Here is a 22,966-nt window from a genome sequence, read left to right as displayed (position 1 = left end):
CGGTTCTAATCCCGAGCCCGGTTCTGTTCCTGAGCCCGGTTCTAATCCCGAACCCGGTTCTGTTCCTGAGCCCGGTTCTAATACCGAACCCGGTTCTGTTCCTGAGCCCGGTTCTGTTCCTGAGCCCGGTTCTAATCCCGATCCTGGTTCTGTTCCTGAGCCTGATTCTGCTCCCGAACCCGGTTCTGTTCCTGAGCCCGGTTCTAATCCCGATCCTGGTTCTGTTCCTGATCCCGGGCCCGATCCTGCTCCCGGCCATGGACCCGATCCCGATCCTCAGTCCTGGTTCTGCTCCCGTTCCCATCCCCAGTCCCGGTTCTGCTCCCGTTCCCATCCCCAGTCCCGGTTCTGTTCCCGTTCCCATCCCCAGTCCCGGTTCTGCTCCCGTTCCCATCCCCAGTCCCGGTTCTGTTCCCGTTCCCATCCCCAGTCCCGGTTCTGTTCCCGTTCCCATCCCCAGTCCCGGTTCTGTTCCCGTTCCCATCCCCAGTCCCGGTTCTGTTCCCGTTCCCATCCCCAGTCCCGGTTCTGCTCCCGTTCCCATCCCGGCTCCGTTCCTCCCCCGGTGCCGGTGCCGGGCCCCGCTCGGGGAGAAGGGGCCGAACGGGAACAGCTCTGACGGGGAAAGGCTGAGGGAGCCGGGCTCGTTCGCTCTCGAGAGGCGACAGCGGAGACGGGACCAGCCCAAGGGTCCAAATCCCTGCTCCGGGAGGAACCGGGAGGAACCGGGCCCCGGGAAGTTGCAGCCGAACATCGGAACTTTGCTGTGAGCAGGGCCGAGCTCTCCGGCCCTGGCACGTTCCAGACCCCTCTGGACACAATCCCTGGGCTGACCCTGCTGGAGCAGGGATCGGGATCCAGGGGGAGCCGCCGTTCCGGAATTGTGTCACAAATCCCTGAGCCGAACCCTCATCCCCATTCTCCCACCACCACCAACTGCACTGAAAACGTTCCAACCTCCAAGGTACAAAATAAGAACTCAGGGAGTTGTGGTTTAAGGTTTTTTTTCTTTTTTTTTTTCCTTTTTTTTTGCTTTCTTTTTTTTTTTTTTGTGTTTTTTTTTCTCTTTTAAATCAGCTTTATTTTTCTAACTGTTATTTCAATTTCCCATAGCACCTTGGCAATGTCAAAAACAAATACAAATACATGTATTATCATTTGAACACTTAAAGCATGAACCTACTTTACACAAATTTTGTTTTGGACATTTTGACAACAGGAATAAACCAGAACAGACAGTCTAAAAGCCAGATAAGTCGCTTTTTTCTCCTTTCCTACCACTTTGAAGAGAGATCGTCAATGCCAAGGGGAAGCTGGATTCATCCGGGAGGAACAAGATGTCTGTAGTAACTCGAGCTCAATATATTATCTGAATATTTTGTATTCTATAAAAATTAGAACAAAACCCATTTATGCACAGTCTGTTTACATTTGAAGTTGCATTTTTTTTTTTTTTTTGGAAACTGTATCCATAACTGAAGTTCCATAAAAATAAACATCTGGTTCTTAAATATAAAATTTTAAAGTTGTTACAGGTTAGTTTGCAGATGGATTTTTTTTTTTTTCTCAGAAATAAGTTGCTTTAACTCCATTTCAAGTCCTCCCAACTGTACATTAAAAACAGACTCAATGAACCTCTTGAAGTGCCTGTGCTAAAGGCACTGAAGAGCCAACTAAAATACTACAACAACCCAAAATTATGTACCATCCTAAAGGAAGCTCAGACTATATGGAATATATACACGCAAAGAAGAGCATGATAAATCATTCAGATTAATGGCAACAATCTTACGTTTCAGAAGGAAATATCAAAATTAGAAACAAAAAACTCTATTGCATATCTGTAGTAATCAAGGATTTACAAAAAAACTCATCAGAAGCCATTTCCCCCCGAAGTGCATTTCTGTTGCATCGTCTGTAATACAATGGTGCATTTTACAAATTTAAAATATCATCTGTACATACCAGATATCTCAGCCCAGGTAAACTCACCTGGGAACAGTAAAAATCGCAGACAGTTTTCAAGACAATTAAGCTGATATTGACAAAGTAGTAAGGCCATAGCTATTTAACTACAGTAAAGCATTGATTAAGTCACTTATTTGCTACTGATCTGCCACAGTATCACCTTTCTCTTCTGGTTAATAGTGGGTTACTTTTTTTTTTTAATTTTCTTTTTTTTTCTACAGCTAAAACTGCACCATCATACTGTGCCAGGCTAATTGAAAAAAAAACAAAACAAAAACAAAACAACAAGAGCAGGAATGTAAGATACTATAAAACTAACTTAATGTTAGAAATCAAAAGAAACAAAACTTTTTTGCACTTTTAATTTTACTATCACATGCAAAGAATTTCTTCTTTTCACTCCCCAGCAGAAGCACCGAGAGCGTGCCCCAATCTTTTCCACCCAATTTGGAAAAGAACCCAACTGGGAAATGTATTTCTGTCCCTAATGGAAGTCAACAACTCTGAAAACAAGTCACAGTTCCTAAAACTCAAAGTTCTCTTTGATTTGCACCTCCTGCTATCCGATATCAGCAGAGCAGGACGATTTGCACCCCGTGAGGGTAAACCCAGAGGGGAGCACGGGGAGCTGTGGTCACTTGGGGCCGGTGACAGGGACAGCTCCAGCGCTGCTGACGCAGAAACCTCGCTGCCATCAGTGCAGGAGCTGCCCCAGCAGCGGCTCGGCCCCCAAACCACCCCTCTGCCCCAGTTTGCCCAGTCTGCCCAGCAGGTAAACTGGTGGGGACAGACACAGGATGCTTCCCCAGCCCAGCACGGGGAGGAAAAGGCAAAGCCAGGTCCCAGTGCTGAGGAGAACTCCCACCCCACTAAAGCTTCACAGCCTCCAGCTGGGAATTTCCCCCTGCACAGAAAAGAATAGAAAGGAAAAAAACCAAACCAACCCCAAACCACAGCTGGAAAAGGTGGAAGGGAAATGCTCAGGTGAAATCCTTGCACTCAGGTGTGAAACAAATCATTCCAAGTGACCTAAGCTGAGAGAAGTTTGGATCTGCTGGGAGAAGCCCAGAGTTCCAGCCTGACCTTCACCCCCTGCCCCAGAGCCAGGAGCTGCTGTGGGAGCACCCCGGCGCTCGGAGCAGCCCTTCCCCATCACCCTGCGAGGAAGATGGAGCCACAGCTGGTTGGGTTTCCCCCACATCCATGACAAAATTCCATTTCACCCTTCAGGTCCTCTCAGCACAAGTCACTGACACTGGATCAGGGAATTCTGAGCAATATCTGCACCAGCCCCTTCTCTCCCAATTCCTCCTTCAAACTGTCAGCATCCCAATGCTTCCTCCACGTCCCAGAACACGTCCTAAACACCCATGAACCATCCCACAGGCTTTCCTGCTCCAGTTTGGCTGCAGGAATTGTTTAGAGCCTTTAAAATGAATTAAACTTGGCATTCGTTGCATTTCAGGACTTTGGACACTAAATGTTTAAACTTCCTTATCATTCCAACAAGAGTAGCATTATCAAAATAAACAGAGAAGGGTCTGTAAGAATCCCTAAACTGTGGATGTGATCAAAGATATTTTTTTTTTTTTCCACTAAATTAAACACAAAACAAAACAAAAAACCTCCCAAACCCATTACAGGTAGTCTCAAAGTGAATAGTGATTTTGGGGTCTATATATCTATCTATATATATTTATATATATAAATACATATATATCTATATATATTTTTATATATAAATATATATGTGTACATACTTCAGGACCCGAGGAAATGGCAGGAAGCTGAGTTGGGGCAGGTTGAGGTGGGAGATATCAGGAAAAGATCCTTCCCTGGACAGGGAAAGGGTCACAGCTCCAAGCCTGTCTGATTCAAGAAGAATTTAGACAATGCTCTTAGGCACAGGGTGGGATTATTGGGGTGTCTGCAGGGCCAGGAGTTGGAATCCATGATCCTGATGGGTCCCTTCCAACTCAGCCCAATCTATGATTTTCTCTCTCTCTTTAGAACATGCGTAGAAATGAACAGTTAACTGCATAAATACATTATATTGTGTTATGAATCAACTCAAAGCAATTGCCAAGCTGAATAATAAGTTAGAGAAATGACAACTCTGGCTTTATATATATATTTATAAAAATAGATATGAGTGTTCTCCAAGCAGTTGATAGAGAATTCCTACTGAGGCCCAAGTCGCCAAGGGTTATCTGGCTAAGAAATCAGAAGATGAAAAATTTCACAGTTATTTTAACTGCCACTTACATTCATTCTATGGCAACACGAGCATATATTACTAAGATGGTTACGGAATATATCACAATTGAGTTTTCCAGTGTTCACAACTTACAACTTTAAATTTGTACACTTGCTATTCACTAAAAAAAAAATAAAAAAAAAAAAAAAGAGAGGAAAAAATAAAGATGTGATTCTGACTGCTGCTGGAAGCTACTTTTCCCTAACGCTTTATACAGAACTTTGAACCCTGGTATGCTGATTTTGGCAGATTAATGCGCTGAATGTTCCTATTTCCATTAATCACCCTGAAACTTAACCACTTACTGCACAATAGTGTTGCAAATTCAGTCAGCACACAGCTGGCAAGGAGCCACTGCTCCAGCAGCTTCTCGGAACAGAAGGGGATTTCTTCAACTCTGCATCTTTAGTTCCACTTTAAACAGTTAAAAAGGAGTCAGTTGCTATGACATCAGCTGTAAACAACGAGTTCCCAGGAGTCTAAACCCTGATTTCTGGCAATACAGCAGCCAACAGCCCATTCCAGAGTCAGCACAGAGAAAACCCAGCCACAGCTCTGGTTTGCTGCCCAGTCATCAAGAGATGACAGTGAGTGCCCAGAGCTTCCCACCTGCAAGGCAGAATTCCACAGCTGCAGCTGGAATTCCAGGCTCTCTACCTGTGCAGGTAACAGCAGGTGCTGTGTAGTCACCTGCCCTCCCTGCACCTACCCTGGGGCTGCCTCAGGAAAACACACCAAGAAAAACGCACTAAAGTCTGTAATGAAGAAATTAGAGAAAGTAACAAGAGAGGGAAAAAGCAAACAAACAAAACCCCAAACCTAAGGAGTTGCCCTCAAAAGGAGGCGAGGAAAAAGGGCACAATAAAGATTCTCACATGCTCCCTTTGCCTCCTTCCACCTTCTACCAGACGATTTCTGCTGTCCACGCACTCTCATCTACAATCCAATATCCTGCAAAACCTATACCTTAAAAAGCTTGCTGAATGAAATATTAGTAAGGTCAAGAGACTCTACTTCAAGCTGGAAACACATGGGTTACTACAGTAGTACATTCAGTTTTCATCATCAGTGACTAAGTGATGACAACAGTTCTGGCTGCACTCGCTCCGCTCATGCTGCTGCAGAGGCCTCTGCAATGCCAGGCCATCCATGGCAGACACACCAGCCCACAAGCCAAACGTTAAATAGGTTAAAAAAAGTTCTAATTTTACAGAAATGCTCATTTTCCAAAAATAATATTCTCTTATCCTTTTCCTCCTACACCGAGGGACAGGTTAATTTGTCAACTCGTATTCTTTCACTTTGTCAAAACGCTACTTTCACAATCCCAAAGCCGATTTCAAGCAGGAAACCCTCTGCAAATTAAAAACAAAAATACAAAAATTATAATCTCTATATTTATAGCGATTGGAATCCTCCAGCATTTGTGAAATCACTTTCAGAGATGAATTTTGGGACCCTCCACAACTTCTCCACACAAGCCCACGCTCCAGTTCAGTATTCCCCTTCCCGAATCCTTCCCTCCTCGGTCTCTCTGCTGCTCTTCAGTCCGCAGCTCAAGTGAAACAGAGAATCATTGGCTGGCCCAGCGTTACTTTGGTGAGCGGGGTGGCACGTACTGCTCCTTGCCGACGCGGCGCGGCGCTCCCTGAGGCGAGGATCTGCGTCCAAACTGGCGCCTCTGTTCCCTGATTTTGGCAGCAGCTCCCCTGGGAGCTCCGCTGCCGCGGAACCCGGAGTAATCCTTCATTCGACCTTCGGGCCTCTCGTGAGGAGCCTTCTCCGGAGCCTTCTCCGACGTGCCGTTCTCGTCGTTTTTGGCAGGAGGAACGATGTTGGTGCGGTGCTCCCTCAGAGGCTGCACGGGGACTGCAGGTGGCTCCTTTGGAGGCTTCTGGCAGACTTCGGCGTAGCTGAGCTTGCGTGGCTCCTTTGGGAGCAAGGAGAAGAGCGAGGTTGGCACGCCACAGCCGCCTCCCAGCCTGGCACCAGGCGGAGGGAAGCTCCTGTGTCATTCCCGTGCCCTGCTCTGGGCCTTACCTGTGTGGACAGAGCAGGAGCTGCACTTGTTTGAGCAGAAGGTGAGGAGGTGTTTGTCCTCGGTGGCTTGGCAGCACTGGTGGGACAGACGGATGCCGGCGGAGAAGCCGGGCTGGCCGCGTCCTTCGGAGCAGACACTTCTTCTGGTTTGCTCTCTGGCTGAACCGTGCTGATAAACCAACAATAATTCAAATTAAAACCTACCAACACTCATGCTTCAGAGATTATTTCCTTTCTTTACATTACAAGTGCAGAACAGAAGAGCACAGCCATTCCCTGAACAGAACACGAGCTGTTCTTTCCATCTTGTGGCCTCTGGAGAAGATACCAACCACCCAACATTACTGCTGGACAATGGTGAGGGACTTTGCTAGAACATGTAAATCAATCAGCAGCCCAAAGGGTCACCAGGCCCTGGGGACACCAGGTCCAGCACTGCCAGAGAGGTGGAAGAGGGGATTGCCCCACTCTTCTGCACTGGGGTGGCCTCACCTCCAGTCCTGGGGGCAGTTTGGGCACCACAATATGAAAAAAAAAAAACATCTAAAGCTGCTGGAGAGGGACCAAAGCAGGGACAAGGGGATGGGGCAGGCTCTGGAGGAGTGGCTGAGGGCTCTGGGTCTGTTCAGCTGCAGAACAGACTGAGGGGAGACTCACTGGGGGCTGCAGCTTCATCCCAAGGGCAGCTCCCACCTCTGCTCCCTGTGGCCAGGGCCAGGCTGAGGGATCAGCTGGAGCTGGGGCAGGGCTGGGAGAGCAGGAAAAGGCTCTCCAGAGCTTCAGGCACTGCCCAGGGCCAGGCTGAGGGAACAGCTGGAGCTGGGGCAGGGTTGGGAGAGCAGGAAAAGGTTCTCCCAGAGCTCCAGGGATTGTTGTGGGGTCTGTGCAGGAGCAGCAGCTGCACTGGATGATCCCTGTGGGTCCCCTCCAGCTCAGGACACTCCACAATCCCATGGCATGTCCATGTTCTCTGCGTACCTCAGCACCACAGGCTCAGTCTGGCTCGGGGAGCTCACGCTGGGCACGGCTGGTTGGGCAGCGCTGGGCGTTTGTTCGTCCGGAGCAGGAGCCAGGCAGGGGGACAGGGAGTCTTTGCTTTCCTGCACACAGAGAAAAAGTTGCAAAATACAGAATGATACTCAAATTGCTCTGCAATATGGCACTGCAAGACATCTGGGAAGTCCCAAAGGCTGCACAAATCCTGATGACAGGAATTTTAAGGAATTTTACTTCTCTTGGACCATCACTTCTAAAGCAATAGCTCTTTAATATGGGCAAAACAAGGAGTGGGTAAAACCAGAACTAAGGCTGGATCACCCAGAATATCAGTGTTTACAGGATTCATCTGCAGAGATCCCTTGCCCACACTCCACCAAACTGTTCCTATTCCAACAGCCAACATTCCTCCTTTGCCTGCTTTATTCCTAAACATCACTGAGTGTACAACAGCATAACTGCACGAGCCCTAGCTGCATTCCCACAAAAAAAACCAGGAAAATTCACTGTTCTATGAACAAACCACTTAAATTTAGCACTGGAATACGTGGCTCTTCCAAAAGAACCCTTTGAGAGGGCAAAGGGAGTCACAGCACCCGGATACACCCGCATGTGTGCGGAGACAAGACCAGGCACCTTCTCTTTGCAGACTCCTTTAACGATGTCGGACATCCTGCTCTCCAGCACAGGCTCTCCCAGAATTTTTGCTGTGCTGCCAGGCAAAGGTGGGAAATTGGACGCAAGCAAGTCAAACTTTGGTGTCTGAGTCTTTGTTTCTGCTGAAGGCTGAGGTCTCTGGAGAGGGAAAACACAAGTTACTAGAGCTGTAACACTGAGCACTGGAAGCCCTGAGCAAATGTCAGGGAACTTCCTAGAAAAACTGTAAATCCCCAATGCAATCTGAGGATTTTAGGACTCTGCCATTCCTTCGATAACTGGGAAGGAATCTCCAACACTTGCACTTTGTGTGACTCCCTGCAGAAAGGGAAGCAGAACTTACTGAAACCCGCTCGTCCTCCCGTCTCCTCCGACCCCGGAACACGTTCCTCCTTGAAAGACAAGAACAGCAGTCAGTGCATGCACCCAGCTGCACTGGGCACTGCCCTGTGTGAGGGGACCACAGCTGCCTGCTGAGCCTTCCCCACACACACCTCTGGCATGTTCTCCCCCCTCAGGAGGGGTCAAAGCTCCAGCTTTGGGAAAAGTGGGAACAGAGTTAATATTGGAACAGCTTCTCTTTCTCAGCTCCCTGCATGAGCATGTGACCAAGCACAGGGACTATTATTTTACAGTAATAAACTTATTAGTCTGATTTCTCACTGATCTGCCCTTTCAAGTGTCTAAACCCTGAATTAAAAGAAAAGAGATAAAACCAGTTCTTCTCAGAATACTGAGTAGCATCAAACTCCTAACCAAGGATTTACTTATTACTTACAGTAATACAGATGCCAACTTTACTTATTACTTACAGTAATACAGATGCCAACTTTACTTCAGCATCTATTTTAATTCTGGGGACAAATCAGTTCTTTTAAAATAAACACACCTCACTGTCTTACTGCCAGTTTGTCAGAGTAACTACCAGGAGAGTGAAACTGGAACCATTCCTGCTCCCAGCTCAGCATTTACTGCTCCTGATTTACTTAACCATCAGTTTTCTGGTGGCTGCTCCTTACAGAGGTGTATTTTGTGCTGGTGGTTGATATCTTTGGCTCCCACAAGCCGAGCCCCAGCTGCTGTGTGACAGCAAACACAGGACACAGCCCTTTACCTGCCCCTGCCGATGCCGTAATCGCCGTTCTGCTCCAGCTGTGCCGTGGGAGAATCCTTCTGGGAGTACCCTTGCTCTTGGTGCCCGGTTAACGAGCTGCTGTGTCTCTCCATGACAAAATTCCTCGAGCTGGTCCTGCTCAGGTCCCCCATGGGCAGGGCCCCGGCGCCGGGCGGCCCCTCGGGGTGCTCCGAGCTGCTGGAGGAGCGGAAATGGGGCTTCACCCTGCAGACACAGAGAGGGAGCTGTGGGACCCCCGTGCTCAGGAACTGCAGCTGATTCACAGCTGACAAGAAAAGCAGGTCAGCAAGCACCAGAATTCCTGTTTGAGATCGCTGCCCAAAAGATACCCCGGAGGGGAAAAAAAAAACCCCAAAACCTCAAACAACTGGAAAGAAATAATCCCAAAAGCCAGGTGTTGCAGAAGAGCCAGAAGAAGCCAAAGAGGAATTTTTCTTTTGTCTGGGCCTGCAGCACTGGCACAGAGCACTGGAAATGGAGCTGGAGAAACAAGCCAAGGCTAAGGAACAGCCTGATCCGGGCACAGGCAAACAAACTGAAGTGAGACACAAGGCCAGGAGTAACTGAATGTGGCAGATGAGGCCAGGGCAGCTGAGCCCTACCATGCTCAGCCTGGCTGCTCCCATTCCCAAACCCCCAGCACTGACCCTGCAGCTCCCAACCCCCAAATGATCCACCCCGGTATCGATTATTCTGCATTAAAGCTGTGGTTCCTTTGAGCACTGACACAGCTCTGCACACTCAGTGCTGTTGCAAGTTCAGGGTCTTAAATGCGGAATTCTCCAGAAAACCTCAGATCCAGGTGATGGAACAGTTTTTTGGAGCAGCATTTAAGTGTCTTCAATTGTTTTCTACTTTTGCCCCTCACTGGTTTTCCACGCAGCACTGATCAAAGACAAGAACCCTGAATTCTCCCTCCTTTAGTAAACTCTGCACATCTCATAATTTAAGGGCAGCAGGAGGATTTTGCACACTGGTTGTTTTTAAACAATCTCATTATAACATTCCATGAAATCAGAAGAAACTCTCCGAGTACCAGCCAAAGTATGATTCCTCCATCTCCCTTTCCCACAAGGATGTTGCAACAAATCAGCACAAAATAAATACGAGTGGCTTAAACAAATGTTTAGCTACAGAGAAAACTTCAGCACTTAACTATTAACTGTCTGTACCACAAAACAAACCAGATTTAACGGGCCAGGACAGAAACCCAAAAGCAGCAGCTGGATGAACTCTCCAAACACACTGTTCTGCAGTTCAAGAGGTTTTGCTGAACAGAGATGAATTCACACTTCCCAGCTTCAAGAAGCATCAAGAGACAGTTTTAAGGGCCCAATAAAGTTTAAGTTTCCAATCAGCAAAAAACACAGGGAGGAGGTGGAACAAAGTCAGCTAAATTGTTCCATTTTGTCCAAGTTGTTCTCAAAATGGCACATTCTCAAGTCACTGTTCAGCCCTCAGATCTCATAATCTTACCCGTCATCGAGAAGGCCACAGTCTTATCTGGGCAGAAGAGCAAAGCAGAAAAGACAAGGAAAGATAAAGGATGGGGAAAAAAAAAAAGAGCAGAGAGAAGGAGAAATGATGTGAGAGCAGAAGGAAGGAAGAGCAGGAGGAAGGAGAAGCAGGGAGCACAGGCTGCCCAGCCCCAACTGTGACCTGTTCTCTCTTAGCGCGATACTGGATCATCACTGGGCCCACAGGACCTGCACAGCCTCACCCCAAAGCTGCAACCTCGAGCCCCCAAACTGAAGTCTTTACATAACCAGGATTTTAAAAGCTTAGGGATGTGCAGACGTGATGTACAAGGAGGCATTTCAGGGTACTTGGATACACACGGTTCTTGCAGCACGTGTACTTCCATGACCTGAGAACTTTACAGGTTTTTAAGACCGTGCACTATTTAAAATGAAGAAAAGAAGCCAAACCACCTTTGTCAAGATGTGAGCTGGGAGCTGAGCAGCTGCAAGTGGAGCAGGCAGAGTCACGCTCCCAGCTCCACAGCCTGTGCTAAGACTCTGCTGAGTCACCACACACCAAAGCCTCAAGTTCCCCTTCTGCCAACAGCCAGAGACCTGAACTGCAGCACAAACCCACTCACAGCCCTGTCAACTGATTTCTCCAACAATACCAACGACAATTCCCATGATCCCAGCCCTGCGCTGCACACAAACAACTCCCACCCCACACACAGGTTACTACTCCATTGTATTCACAGAGCAATTGCTCCAGCAATACAAAGTGTTTCCTCCTCCCCTGTGTTTATATCTGAGCTAAGTCCTTAAGAGTTCACAGGAAAGATGGGGATAAAGCAAATAAATTACAGGAACAGCCCCAGCATCAAGCAGTTGGACGCAGCAGTCAGGCCAAGCAACTCCCACTGCAGGAACCAGCAGCTCCACAAGCCTGATCCCAGCAGGAAAGGCTTATGTTGTGCTGCAGGAGTTTATAATCTGTGTACAACAAACATAATTACAAGCATGACCCTAGGAGGAAGTTATTTATTTGTCTGCAAAAAATTCCTCTGAGGCTTTTCAAGGAGTTACCTCTGCTCCCTCCAGCACTGTGTCCATTATTTTAGGATCTTAAGTTACCACCTTCTACTTCATTTTTTTAAATTAAGTTGGAAAGCATCACATATTTGATAAAACTAAATAATGTGGTCCTATCAGAAAGCACTGCATGTGACATGCAAGGAACACTTGAGGATCTCAGAGCTGTAAGTTTTGCAGGAGTAAACACCTGGCAGAACTCTCTTACCGATTCCTGTGGAATGGGCGACCTATACTCAGAGAAGCAGCATTTGTTTTATATGATCCTGGTGTATTAAAGCCATTCACAAATCCACCGTTGGGAAACGGGGCCTGCAACAGACACAACAGTCTCAGTGGCTGAGCTACAAAGAAAACTTCTGCAGATTAATGATCAGCTTCAGCAGTTACTCATGGCTGTAATTTCACACTGGGCTACAGCATCTACTGTGGTGTGAACTCACTACTCCAGCCAAATCCCCAGAGTCTGCATCTGCTTTAGCAGAGTTCCCCTATTCCTGGAAAAGCTATGGGCTCTTCCAGCCTGCAGGATAATGGAATTTCACACCAAAATTCCTTGAAATACGTGGCAGCTCCTCTGACAGTGCTGCTTTATCAGGGCCATGACACGAGTGTCATAAAACACAAAGATCTGACCAAAAAACCTGGAACTGCCACTCACTCTAGTGATTATTAACCAAATTTCCCCTGATGGGCTGGGCTCCTCCTGCCCTTCTCAGCTGTTACTCACCAGTGGTGTCTCAAAGTAAGGTGCAGGATTTGGAGACCACGTCTGAGGCACGATGCTGTAAATCGAGTACTGCTGAGGGCTATATACAGGCTGCATAAACAGGGGGGAGGCAAACTGGGCTTGGGTCTGCACAGGCTGGGGATACACACTGGAATCCACCACCCGGTAACCATTCTTAGCAAAAAACGTGTTGATGGCTTTTATCCTGGCCTGCAAGACAGCAAATGGCAGCGTGAGTTAGCTGGGGGAAAAGGAGAACGTGGAATCTTTCTTGCTGGAGGGATGTGAAGGTTGATTACTGCTTATGAATAAAAACTGATGAAATTGGTCCAGCTCATATTCCCACAGCATGATAAAGGGGAAGGACACACGTTGCTTTAGCTGGGTGATCTGTAAAACTGGAGATAAACGCTGCTTTCTGCAGCACGAGCTGTCCAGACTCCCATCGTGACAGCTCCTCTCACATGCACTTTGCTCCAGCCTGCCTTGTGCAGCAGCCAACTCAAGACTCACAGTGGCAGGAATCCCTCTCCTGAGCTCTGCAAACCCAGATTCTGGGGCAAGTGGAGAAGGGAAGTCAGCACAGGAATGTATTTCACCCCCCCAGGGAAGCAGCGCTGTGAGTAACCAGCAGCCACTGAGCTGCAATTTGTCAGAGCTCCCCATGACCTCCTTCACGTTTCCAGCCTCCAGAGCCACTTATGGACAACCCCACTGCTGAGTCCTTGATTCACCATCATCCAAACAGAAACAACACAATTCAATCCCACCAGAAACAGCAGCTAAAGAAACCTCACCATTACTGGCTTGCCCTGAAAGGTTTTCACTTCTTCCCTTAAGTATTTGAACGCCTGCAGATACAAGAAAAGATCAACATTAGGATGTCTTGATAAAGTTGCACTTCCCAAAGGATGTTCCATGATTTAACACAAATCTGCAGTCATGTGCTTCCCTGTCAGCCCAGCTAAACTCATTAACACTTCAAATTCAGGTTTCTAGTGCCAATCATGGCAGGAGAACGCTGAGGCAAGAGCCAGGCATGGGAATTATAACCCCACAATCTCTCAACTTCGGTCTTATTAACCAGAATCTGCCAGTAATCTCTTAAAACAACAAAAAGGGATCAGTAAATATTTCTTTTAAGCTACAGGAAGCACATGTGCACTTTGGTTGAGCAGGGGCAGGATTAAAGGTGGTGCCAGAGGAAGGCAGCCTTACCTGTTGCGCGTCTGTGTCGGACTGGAATGTAACGTACCAGTTGTTGTTGTGAGCAAACTCACAGCTTATCACCTTGGGGCAGTTCTCATTCTTGAACAGAGCCTTCACCTCCTGGGGAGAGAGAAGTTCAGGGCATTTTTACAGTGAACACTAAAATGACCTGAGTTTATGCTCCAGCTCCTCAGCTGCTGCTCTCCCATGACCAGGAATGTTTTTTTATTCCCTGACCAAATTACCCTCTGCCTGCTTCTTAACCCACAAATCCTAGTTCAGCCTCCTGGGCTCCCAAGATAAAACAGAGCAGGCCCAGCTGATAAGAAAATCAAGATCTGTGTAGACCTGGTGATATTTTGATATGAAACAGTTAGGAAAAGTGTGGCTTTAGATCAGCAGAGTCATAGAGATAATAATGATTCCATGAAATATTTCTAAGTCAAGGCAACCTGTCAGCTTTGCAATAATCAGATTGTAAAGAGAGGGACAAGCAGCTGCTCGGTGTTTGCATTAAAAGAACCCATTAAAAATGCTGGTAGACAAACACCCTGTGTTACAACTTTAAAAAACAAAGAACTAAATCATTCTGTTCGCCAAGTATCAGGAGGAATTTTATTATCCTCCCTCCTTGGGCATTAATGAGCTCAGCTCACGCTGGGGCTCAATGAATGAGAAATGTTTAGTAACATTTCTTGCTGCCAAAACAACCCTCTGACTTCAACTAAAGTTATTGCTGTGACAAAATTTCAGCCTGAATTCCAAGCTATGCCCTGGACTGATTTATTTTCAGATCTGAAAAGAAACCAGTTCAAACTTCCTTCCAGAAAAGCCAAGCTAGCTCAGCTTTGGTGGAAAAAAAAGTTTACTTAAGAAGATGTAAAAATAGCAGTAAATAATGGGAAGGGACAATGGCAGTAAGTTTTTGTTTTGGCTATTTTGACAACGCACCCAGGCGGAAAAAGTTACTGATGTAGTCTAGAAGAAAAATATCCGTATTTAATCCAATTAAACACCAGCTGACCTTTTCATGGTGTTGTTTGAAGCCCTCTTGAAGACACCTTCCAAAACCAGCACCAGAGTTACTTATTTCCTTTCTCTTTATTTACCTCTATAGGTGTTGTTTCAGGGATCTCACGGAGAATGATAATACATCGTTTGTGGTTTGGTCTGACTTTCTCCCCCCTTTCATCCACTTGTACCATAGGAGAAGCTGAAAATAAAGTATGAAATTTGGACATTGTGCACATCTCAGCAGTAGCAGGCTCTCATGGAACTTGGAACCAAGAATGAGAATTCAGGAGTTTGGAACAGCCTCCTACTTGGTAAAGTTCCTGTCACCATTTACCAGAACAACAAACCATAACCAGCTCAGAGACTACAACGTCCCTCTGAAGCACAGAAGAATTCTTTTACTACTGATACAGATATAAAGTCCCAGACTTACATCTCAAAACTTCAAGAATAAGGTCCATATCCGTTGTCAGCTTCTTAATCCCTTCCATGTTGGCAATTGTCCATATTGGAACGAACTGATCACTGTCCATCTGAGACATCAAGTAAAGATCCTTTGAAAGATTCTCTCTAAAAAGACATAAAATTATTATTTAATAAAGAGCCTAAACCTGACTCAGAGAAAAGTCAAAACAAGAGGATAACTACAGGCTTAAACAAATATTCACCAGTACCATTCATAACTAAAACACCCTCAGATTTTCTCTCCTGGAACAAATCCCAGCAAATCAATACAAAGTAGAGTAAGATAATTTTAAAAAAACTTAATGAAACTTCAGTGCCCAACACATTGATCTGCAAAAAGGATCTGCCAAAAAGACTTCTGGTGCCACACAATAAATGATCTCAACGTCTTATGACTGTGGAGCACAGAAGTCATCCTCATCAAGGACACAGATGCACAGACAGGTCTGAAACAGCTGGAAGGTGCCATGGGGCTCCTACAGCACATCAGCAAATCTTGGTTTGTGTTTTTATCAAGATGATGGTGCCCATCAAGCCAAGGAGAGGGATATTTGCCAGGGATTTCAATGAAGGGTTTATACCAAGCTGAATTAGCTGCACCTACCGCGAGAAGCAGAATTCAAGCTGTTTCCTCAAACATTCTCTAATGTCTTCTGTGGACACCGTGGAGCTGCTGTCACCTGAAAGGGACCACACCCACCATCAGCTCCCACTTTCATGGCAACAAGACCAGGCAAGAACACATCTCATTGCAGAATACAAGAATGAATCCCTCTGGGTAGGACCAAGAGCAAAAGTTCATCTGAGATGCTTCAAGAATCCCAAACCACACACTCCCAAAATGACTCTGATCCCACTTTGCACCTCTTGGGCCACGTGTTGAGGCCATACTGGAACCTACTGGATACACGTGGACATGTCAGAGTTCCAACTCGGTCACACCACGCTCAGAGCAGCTCCAGGGGGGTTACAGACACTGACAGCAGCATTTGAACTTCAGCACTCACCAGACACTTCATAGATTTGGTATCCCAGATCTTCAGTCGCCAGGACAATTCCATTTGCTGACGCCTCATCAACTCCTGTGCCATTCCTCGTGGCTTCACAGGATGGGGAATACATCACTTCATACTGTTTGCAGCTGTCTTCTGAGATCTCTATGTTACCTGGCAAAGGAACACACCAGCAGCAGGAAAACTCCTGTCAGCTCCAGTGTACTTGAAAAATTCTGGCTACCAACCTTAAAACATACTCAAGAAAGCTGTACCTGAGAGTGTCTAACCTTAGCCTGTATTTCTTAGACTTTGTGTTGGATAGAATTTACACCTCTCCAATTTCAAGAAGATCTGGTTTGCACTAGGCTCTCAGGAAAAAGTAAATAAAGGATCCTGAAATTGATCCCCAAAGTGACAGAGAATCTAAAAACCAGTCTTTCCACATGAAATCCAAAATATTTAAGCGTGGTTCCTAAAAACAAGGGATGAAAATTGCTTACACTGCCTCAATTGCTTCACTTTGTTATGAAGAGACAAATGAGTTTCTGTCAGGCAAAGCACAAACCCAGCGCTCTCTCCTCACTTCTGCTGACTTACCAGAAACCTTTGACAAGGCCACACAAGCTGAATATTCCCTTCTTTATCCCTAACTTTTACTATTTTGCAGGGAATCTTCTGCATCCTCTGCCATGCTTTGAGTCACCTCAGCTACACCCTGGATTGAGTCTGAGCTGAAGTGAAACCAGTTGGATTCTGGACACTGACTGTGTGGTGAGGATGGGAATGGGAACGGAAGAGCCTGAATGGAAAGGAGTTAACCATGGATACTGCACAGGGGCTGCTCCAGAACAAATGTTCCTGACAGCTCTCAGCAGCACCTGGGTTCCCCTGGACTGCAGGTGGCCCTCAGATCTCATTTTCCTGTTCACAGGGTCCAGTGGATGCTCCAGTGCAGCAATGTCATGAATCCACACTCAGCACCCTGCTCCCCTCTTAGCGCGTTACTTGGTCATCACCGGGCCCCTTCAGCCGTGTTCCAGCAGAGCTCAGACACCTTCCTGCACCAAAGCCCACTGCTGAGACCCCTTAAAAACCACCTTCTCATGCTCCTTTCATACACATTGCTCCATCAGCACTGACAACCTCAAGGACAAGAGCCAGAGGTTGCTCCTCACAGCTGAACTCCCCAAAAGGCCATTTCACAGCCCCTGTCCCAACAGCTCACCCTCGGCTGGAGTCCCCTGGGCTGCTGCCGTCTCCTGCCACGTGTGCTCTGTGCCATTGGTGGGGGGCACGGCCTCACCGCTGCCCTGGGGCACTTCTTGCCACACTTTTGCGTTGGGGTTCAAGCCAGCACCTTTCGATGTTACCTGCTGAAGAGATCAGAACACCCTGGTTAGTTAGAGCAACCCAGAGAATCCTCAGAAGTCAAGCCAGAAAATACAGGTGAATTTAGTGATTGTCTCTAGAGTTCCACATCTCAAGTGTCTACCAAGCTATTAAGCACCTATGTGATTTTTTTTTATTAATGAAAACAGGAAAATCCTTGGTATTTTCCAAGTATTTCGTTTCTACCTCCATTAGAAGTGTTGCCTTCAACCTCTCTTTATTGACATCCGACAACATCAGCGGAGGCAGCGGCTACTCGGCAAGGACTCTGGGAACTCATAAGCTTTTAAAGACTTGACTGTCATAATGCTCCAGTCCCTTTCACCAGAAAGGGAAATTTTCCCTCCTCCAGACCCCTTCCTAGAAAGGAAGGTAAAAAAACATATGTCAAGGAGAAGAAACTGTATAACTTAACGGAATTAGTGACATCTGTACTAACCAAGCATCACCTGTGCTGTGCCAGGATTCCTCCTGAACTTACCCAAGTCCTACCCCATGCCCCCAGGAATCTTACACACATCAACAGACACTAATGATTTCCTTAAACTTATAACCAAGGAGATTAAAAGATTTTGAATTGCCAAGACAAACTTACACACCATCCCAGCCTGCTGGGGAGAGAACAGGATCTTCTCACTTTGGGTCTGGGCAGCAAGGACCATAATTAGAGTGAGAGGGTTACAAATGAGACAGACAAGAAGAACTGCAAGACTCCAGCCTGGCCCCTGACACAGAGAAACGCTCATTCCCACAGCACAAGATAGAGTCCTTCAATATCCCTCTCCCAGAGCTGCTCAAAGGCATTTGGGTGAGGAATCCAGCAATCCAGCAGCAGCACAGAGGAAAAACATGGCTTTTGCTCCTTCCACATAGTGAAAAAACAACTATGGTTACAGGGTAGTGAATAAAACTACCCTCTTGCAAAAATTCTCCCCCCAAGATATCCCAACACCCCACAAGCAGCTAAAACAGTTCCTCCAGCCACTGAACGATGCTCCACTTCACTGCTGCAATTTGCTGGACTTTAAAAGGTGAAAGCCATTAATCCAGCTCATATCCAAAAAGGCACAGATAAGCAGTTGGATATGTCAGAGGCCAGGCTCCTGGATTCTGAAGTTAAGGAGTGGCTCACTACCAGGCCTCAAACACACAGCACAAGGATAAGGAAGCAGTTGCAATAGCTTTAGAGATAATTCCTCTGCCAAGGTCACACCTCGTGCCAGAGCTGTTTGCTGCAAGGACAAGCCCCAGTTCAGTAACAAGAAGTCTCCAAACACTGGAGAGGTCCAAGACAACCATGTGAGAAGCAAAACAAAGACCAGGGTTTTTGCAAAGCTCTGAGATTCAAACCCCCCACGCACAACTGATTTAATCCACATAGCAACATAGTCTTCCCCTCCCGTTAATCTTTGCCCAGGAGCAGAGCTGGAAACTAAATAGTTCAGGGTGAAAGGACACACGTGTATTTCCCTTTGCAGATTTGAGTAGTTGCTCCCCAAAAAACCAACCTGCAAAGCAAAACCCAGTAACCTGCTGCACCCACAGGCTTTGTCACTGCAGTTCAGCAGTTCCAAACTAAGTTCTGCTCAGCTTCTGGTCACTCCTGGGGCAGCATCTCACCTGCCCACATGGGCTCCTGCTCACAGATCCGGAGCCAGCAGGTCCCAGTTCCTTGAATTTACTTCTCAACAAAGCATAAAGAGACAAGACACATCCAAGAGATGATTCATTCTTTTCTAAAAATAAACTATGCCTCACTACCTACATCTCTGAGGGTAGCACTGAGCTCAGGCCTAAAGTAATTTGAAGAAATAAATGTGGTAAAGTGAAACTGAAACACTTCAGGGTGGTTACTGCATTTCTGGAGGTGATTGGGGCTGAAAGCAACGCTGATGAAGTGATGAATGGATCATGAACACAATGGCTGAGACACACACCTGGAACAGAGCGTGGGCCGCTTCCCCTTGTGCTAGAAACAGTGAGCTGTAACAGCCCAGCAGGCTCCAGCCCTGCTCTCACTCAACAGCAAAACCCCACGGACTGGAGAGGATAAAAAGTCCCTAATTTACATCAGCTTTTGGGAAATTCATGCTGCGCTCCATGAGCAAACCCGCTCCATCCTGGCCAGCGGCTCTTCAGAAGAGAAGGCCAAAATATCAATTCTTGCTTATTTAACTGAGGCTACAAACGCTGAGCCCGTGGGATTGGCTGCAGCACGATCCTCCCAGCTGCTATCGGGAACTTTCATGACGAGGTTAAAGCTTTACAGAGTGACAAAGGTTGGGAACACTCGCTGGGATCCACGAGCTGACAAAGCTCTCCTCCTCAGCACAGCTTCCCCTCTCGCTCACGCTACTTCCAGCAAACGTGGATCAAAGATTCTCCTCCAGCAACTCCTAATTGGCTATTGAAGAAAATTCTCATTCTGGAACAAGGCAAAGGATATTTTTCTTATTGTAATTACACTTAAATATGTTCAATTAAGTTAACAAAAATGCAGGCACTCAAGTGTTTTACAGCATTCAATTTTAATATTAAGTCGAATTATTCTGCAACCAAAATCCTAACCAAAAGCTTGTGACAGATTTCCTGGAGTAGACAAACTCTCTGAAACAGAATCAAAGCAAAAAATCCAGAAGAGAATTTAACCAAACTTGCGAGGGGAGAAACGAACCCTTTTCCAGAAATGGAAACGTAAGCAGATGGAAAAACCCCAAGGTCAGCAAAGCTCCGGGAGGCAGCCAAGAGAAGCCTTGTGCTGGCTGGGGGACAGGCAGGTAGGGACCCCGAGGGGCTCAGACACAGCGTAACCCCCTTCTCTGAGCCCAGTCACGCACACTCAGAGGCTGGATAAGGAGAAATCGGTGTCAAACCAACACACAGAACTCCTTCAGAGCTGCTGGCAGGTTTCAGGTATCAGTTCAGTGCTCTCAGAGTTCCAGGTAACTCTCAGCCTCACAGTAATTTCAGTGGTCACAGGAGCATCGGTCCCAGCAGGAGCTGCAGGGTTTTCCATCAGCTCCCCCGTGCCCAGGGGAGCCTCCTCCACCCCTTGGAAAAGCCAAGGCACAGCCGTGCTGTCTGAAGGTGGTACCTGTGTCAGAGGAGTGTGAACAGGGGCACTGTGGGGTCACAGGAAGCCTCACCTGCTCGAGAGGGCCAACAACACTCAGTGCTTCCCACAGTCCTGGCCTTCTAACCAGGAAACATCCCAGGCAGCATCTCACCCACCTGAAACACACAGACTCCCATTTCCCCAATAAATTATAAATATACGGAATTAGGAGCACATACCCATTTGATTGGAGCCCAGCAGCCATTATCAATTCAATTTCTCTCGGTGCATTTATTAATATTCCCAGTGCACCTAATTATTAATTGTTAACAGCACACAGATCCTGGCTTAGAGGGAGAAAAAAGGGCTGCCTCAAACATAAATGTATGGAACAGCAGGAGCCTTCTACAGCCCTTCCACAGCCGTCACTGCAGAGATTTGGAACTAAAGGATGTTGAAGGAAACCCAATTCCCCCTCACACAATGTGAAGGGATCAGCACAATCGTTTACACCTCAAGTAGGTCTAAAACAAACACTGAGAGCTACAGCAACCCAGCCAATCCCCCTGAAAAACCTCGGGACTTCCACCCATCCTGTGCCTTATTTTCCAGGCATCCCAAAAGATCCCTAGACAAAGCTGCTGTCTGCTTCCAAGCATCCAACTGCAGCATTCCAGGACACATGAACTCCAGTTCTCTGACCTAGCAGTGAAAAGAAACCTTCAGAAAGTCCAGATAGTCCTCAGAAACTCAAAATTAAATATCGTTGAGGCTTCCAGAACGAAGATCACAGAAACCCCCAACGCTATCAGAGGAAGATCAGAGTTGAGTTTGTGCTTTAGGACTCCCTAAAAATCCCGAAATGCCGATGAGCTCCAGCTCCCATCCACAGCAGCAGCAGCCATGTGCACCCTGATATGCTCCAGCTCCCATCCCCATCCCTGCATTCCAGAACCTGCCTCGTGCACCCGCCGCTCGCAGGGGCCTCTCACCACGCTCAGCCCGGGATGAGGCAGCTGCTCATGCCTCCCATCAGCCTCAGCAGTTCCTCTTCCAGCAGAACACTGCAATCCCTAATTCTCCAGACCTGTCACCGTGTTCGTGACAACTTTTATTCCTCTCCACCAAGCCGAGGAACTGAGCTGATTAGCTTGAGAAAAAGAACGCGTTTCCCAAACTGCTTTATTTAGAGGTTCCTAACCACGGAGCACATGTTGGTGTTTGTGTGTGAGCACCACCTCAGCCGTCCCCCGAACAAAACCCCTGAGCAGAACCCCCTCCGAGCTGAAGCCTCTGGAGCAGACACAGCCCAGCGCCCGCCCGGCTCCCTCCGTTACTCCCCCCGGCCCCGGGAGCTCTTTGCTCCGCGCACGTTTTGGGACAAAACTCGGTGCAAAGTTTATAGCGGCCACCCGGGCTCGTTCAGCAAAGGCTGAAACCGCTTCACCGAACCCGTGAAACGCCGTGAGCGGGTGAAGCCCGGTCCCGGGCCACAGCGGACACGGCGCCCGCCCTCCTCGGTGACCTCCAGGGCCGGGCCGGGCCGCGCTCCTCGTCCCGCTCGGACCCAGCGCACCGGGGAACGGCAGAACCGCCCCCTCCCGCGCCATAAACCACCCCCACTGTTTAATTAACGCAATTAACGAGGCGCCGCGCTCGGGGCCGGCCCCGCGGGGCCGCTCCGCGTGTCGAGGGGCCGGGCCGGGCCCGCTCCCGGGAGGCCTCGGGGAGGCCCCGCGTGTCCCGCGTCACCTTCACGGCCGGGCCGCGGCGGCAGCCGAAGGTCACGGCGGCGCCTCCCCCGCCCCCTGCCCCGGCGGAACCTCCCAGAGCGCCCCCCGCCCCCCCCCACCACCCGCCCGGGCCCGCCGCCCCGGGATCTGCTGTGTCAGCCCCGTCCCCTCCCCCGGCGCGGCGTGCGCGGCCTCCCGCCGCCGCCTCCCGCCACATGGCCCGGCGCCGTCACCTCACCTCCACGAACAGCAGCATCGTGCCGCCGCGGCCGGCGGGCCCGCGCTCCCCGGTGCCCGGAGCCGCGATCGGGACACGCGGGCTCCGCCTCCGGCCGCGCCGCCCGGCCCGGCCCGTCCCGCCCGGTCCCCGCCCGCCGCCGCCGCCTCTTCCGGGCGCACCGAGCGCGTCCGGGGCACGGCCGGGACCAACCATTCCCCGCGCGGGGGGGGGTGCGGCCGTCCCGCCTGGCTCCGCCAGAGGGCGCGGTGGCTGCAGCGCCGCGCGGGGGAAGCGGCGTCCCCCGCTAAGGGAGTGGAAGGGTCGTGAGCCGCGTTGAGGAAAATTCTGGGATTTGGGGTTTTGGGGGGTGTTGTTGGTTACTTAGTTCATTGTTTTTTCTAATTACAGAACTCAAAATCCTTTATGCTTCCTTTATGCACGCAGCGCCGCGGTCAGACCCCGCTCTGACCTCACCGCCCGCCCCGGTCCCTTTTTTTCCCGATTTTCCCAGTTTTCGGGTGGGCCCCGCGGGGAAGGGGCCGGAGCGGCTG

At 48.4% G+C, this 22,966-nt stretch overlaps 1 protein-coding gene across 3 annotated transcripts; it reads right to left on the bottom strand.

Annotated features, from left to right (window-relative positions):
- Positions 1-987: 987 nt before the first annotated feature.
- Positions 988-22,532, bottom strand: LARP4 (La ribonucleoprotein 4). 3 transcript variants are annotated; one of them, XM_088068795.1, is made up of 17 exons: positions 22,434-22,532; positions 17,594-17,767; positions 17,244-17,391; positions 16,031-16,189; positions 15,628-15,703; positions 14,992-15,128; positions 14,654-14,757; positions 13,554-13,664; positions 13,133-13,186; positions 12,336-12,545; positions 11,814-11,917; positions 9,033-9,257; positions 8,262-8,310; positions 7,898-8,056; positions 7,244-7,365; positions 6,266-6,434; positions 988-6,155 (listed from the first exon to the last, which is right to left on the bottom strand). In XM_088068795.1, the coding sequence occupies exons 2-17, from the start codon at positions 17,642-17,644 to the stop codon at positions 5,817-5,819; spliced, it is 2,217 nt and encodes a 738-aa protein (XP_087924921.1). In that variant the 5' UTR covers positions 17,645-17,767; positions 22,434-22,532; the 3' UTR covers positions 988-5,816. The 3 variants fall into 3 exon arrangements, with proteins under 3 accessions (XP_087924921.1, XP_014116875.2, XP_087924922.1); XM_014261400.2 differs by having other exon boundaries at positions 17,244-17,388; XM_088068796.1 differs by lacking the exon at positions 17,594-17,767 and having other exon boundaries at positions 22,434-22,529.
- Between the last annotated feature and the right edge of the window lie 434 nt (positions 22,533-22,966).

Source organism: Pseudopodoces humilis, chromosome 32, assembly GCF_049639895.1.
Source record: "Pseudopodoces humilis isolate 2021_Gansu_Grassland_sample_001 chromosome 32, ASM4963989v1, whole genome shotgun sequence".
Classification (NCBI taxonomy): Eukaryota; Metazoa; Chordata; class Aves; order Passeriformes; family Paridae; genus Pseudopodoces; species Pseudopodoces humilis.
This window is presented reverse-complemented; position numbering and strand designations above follow the sequence as displayed.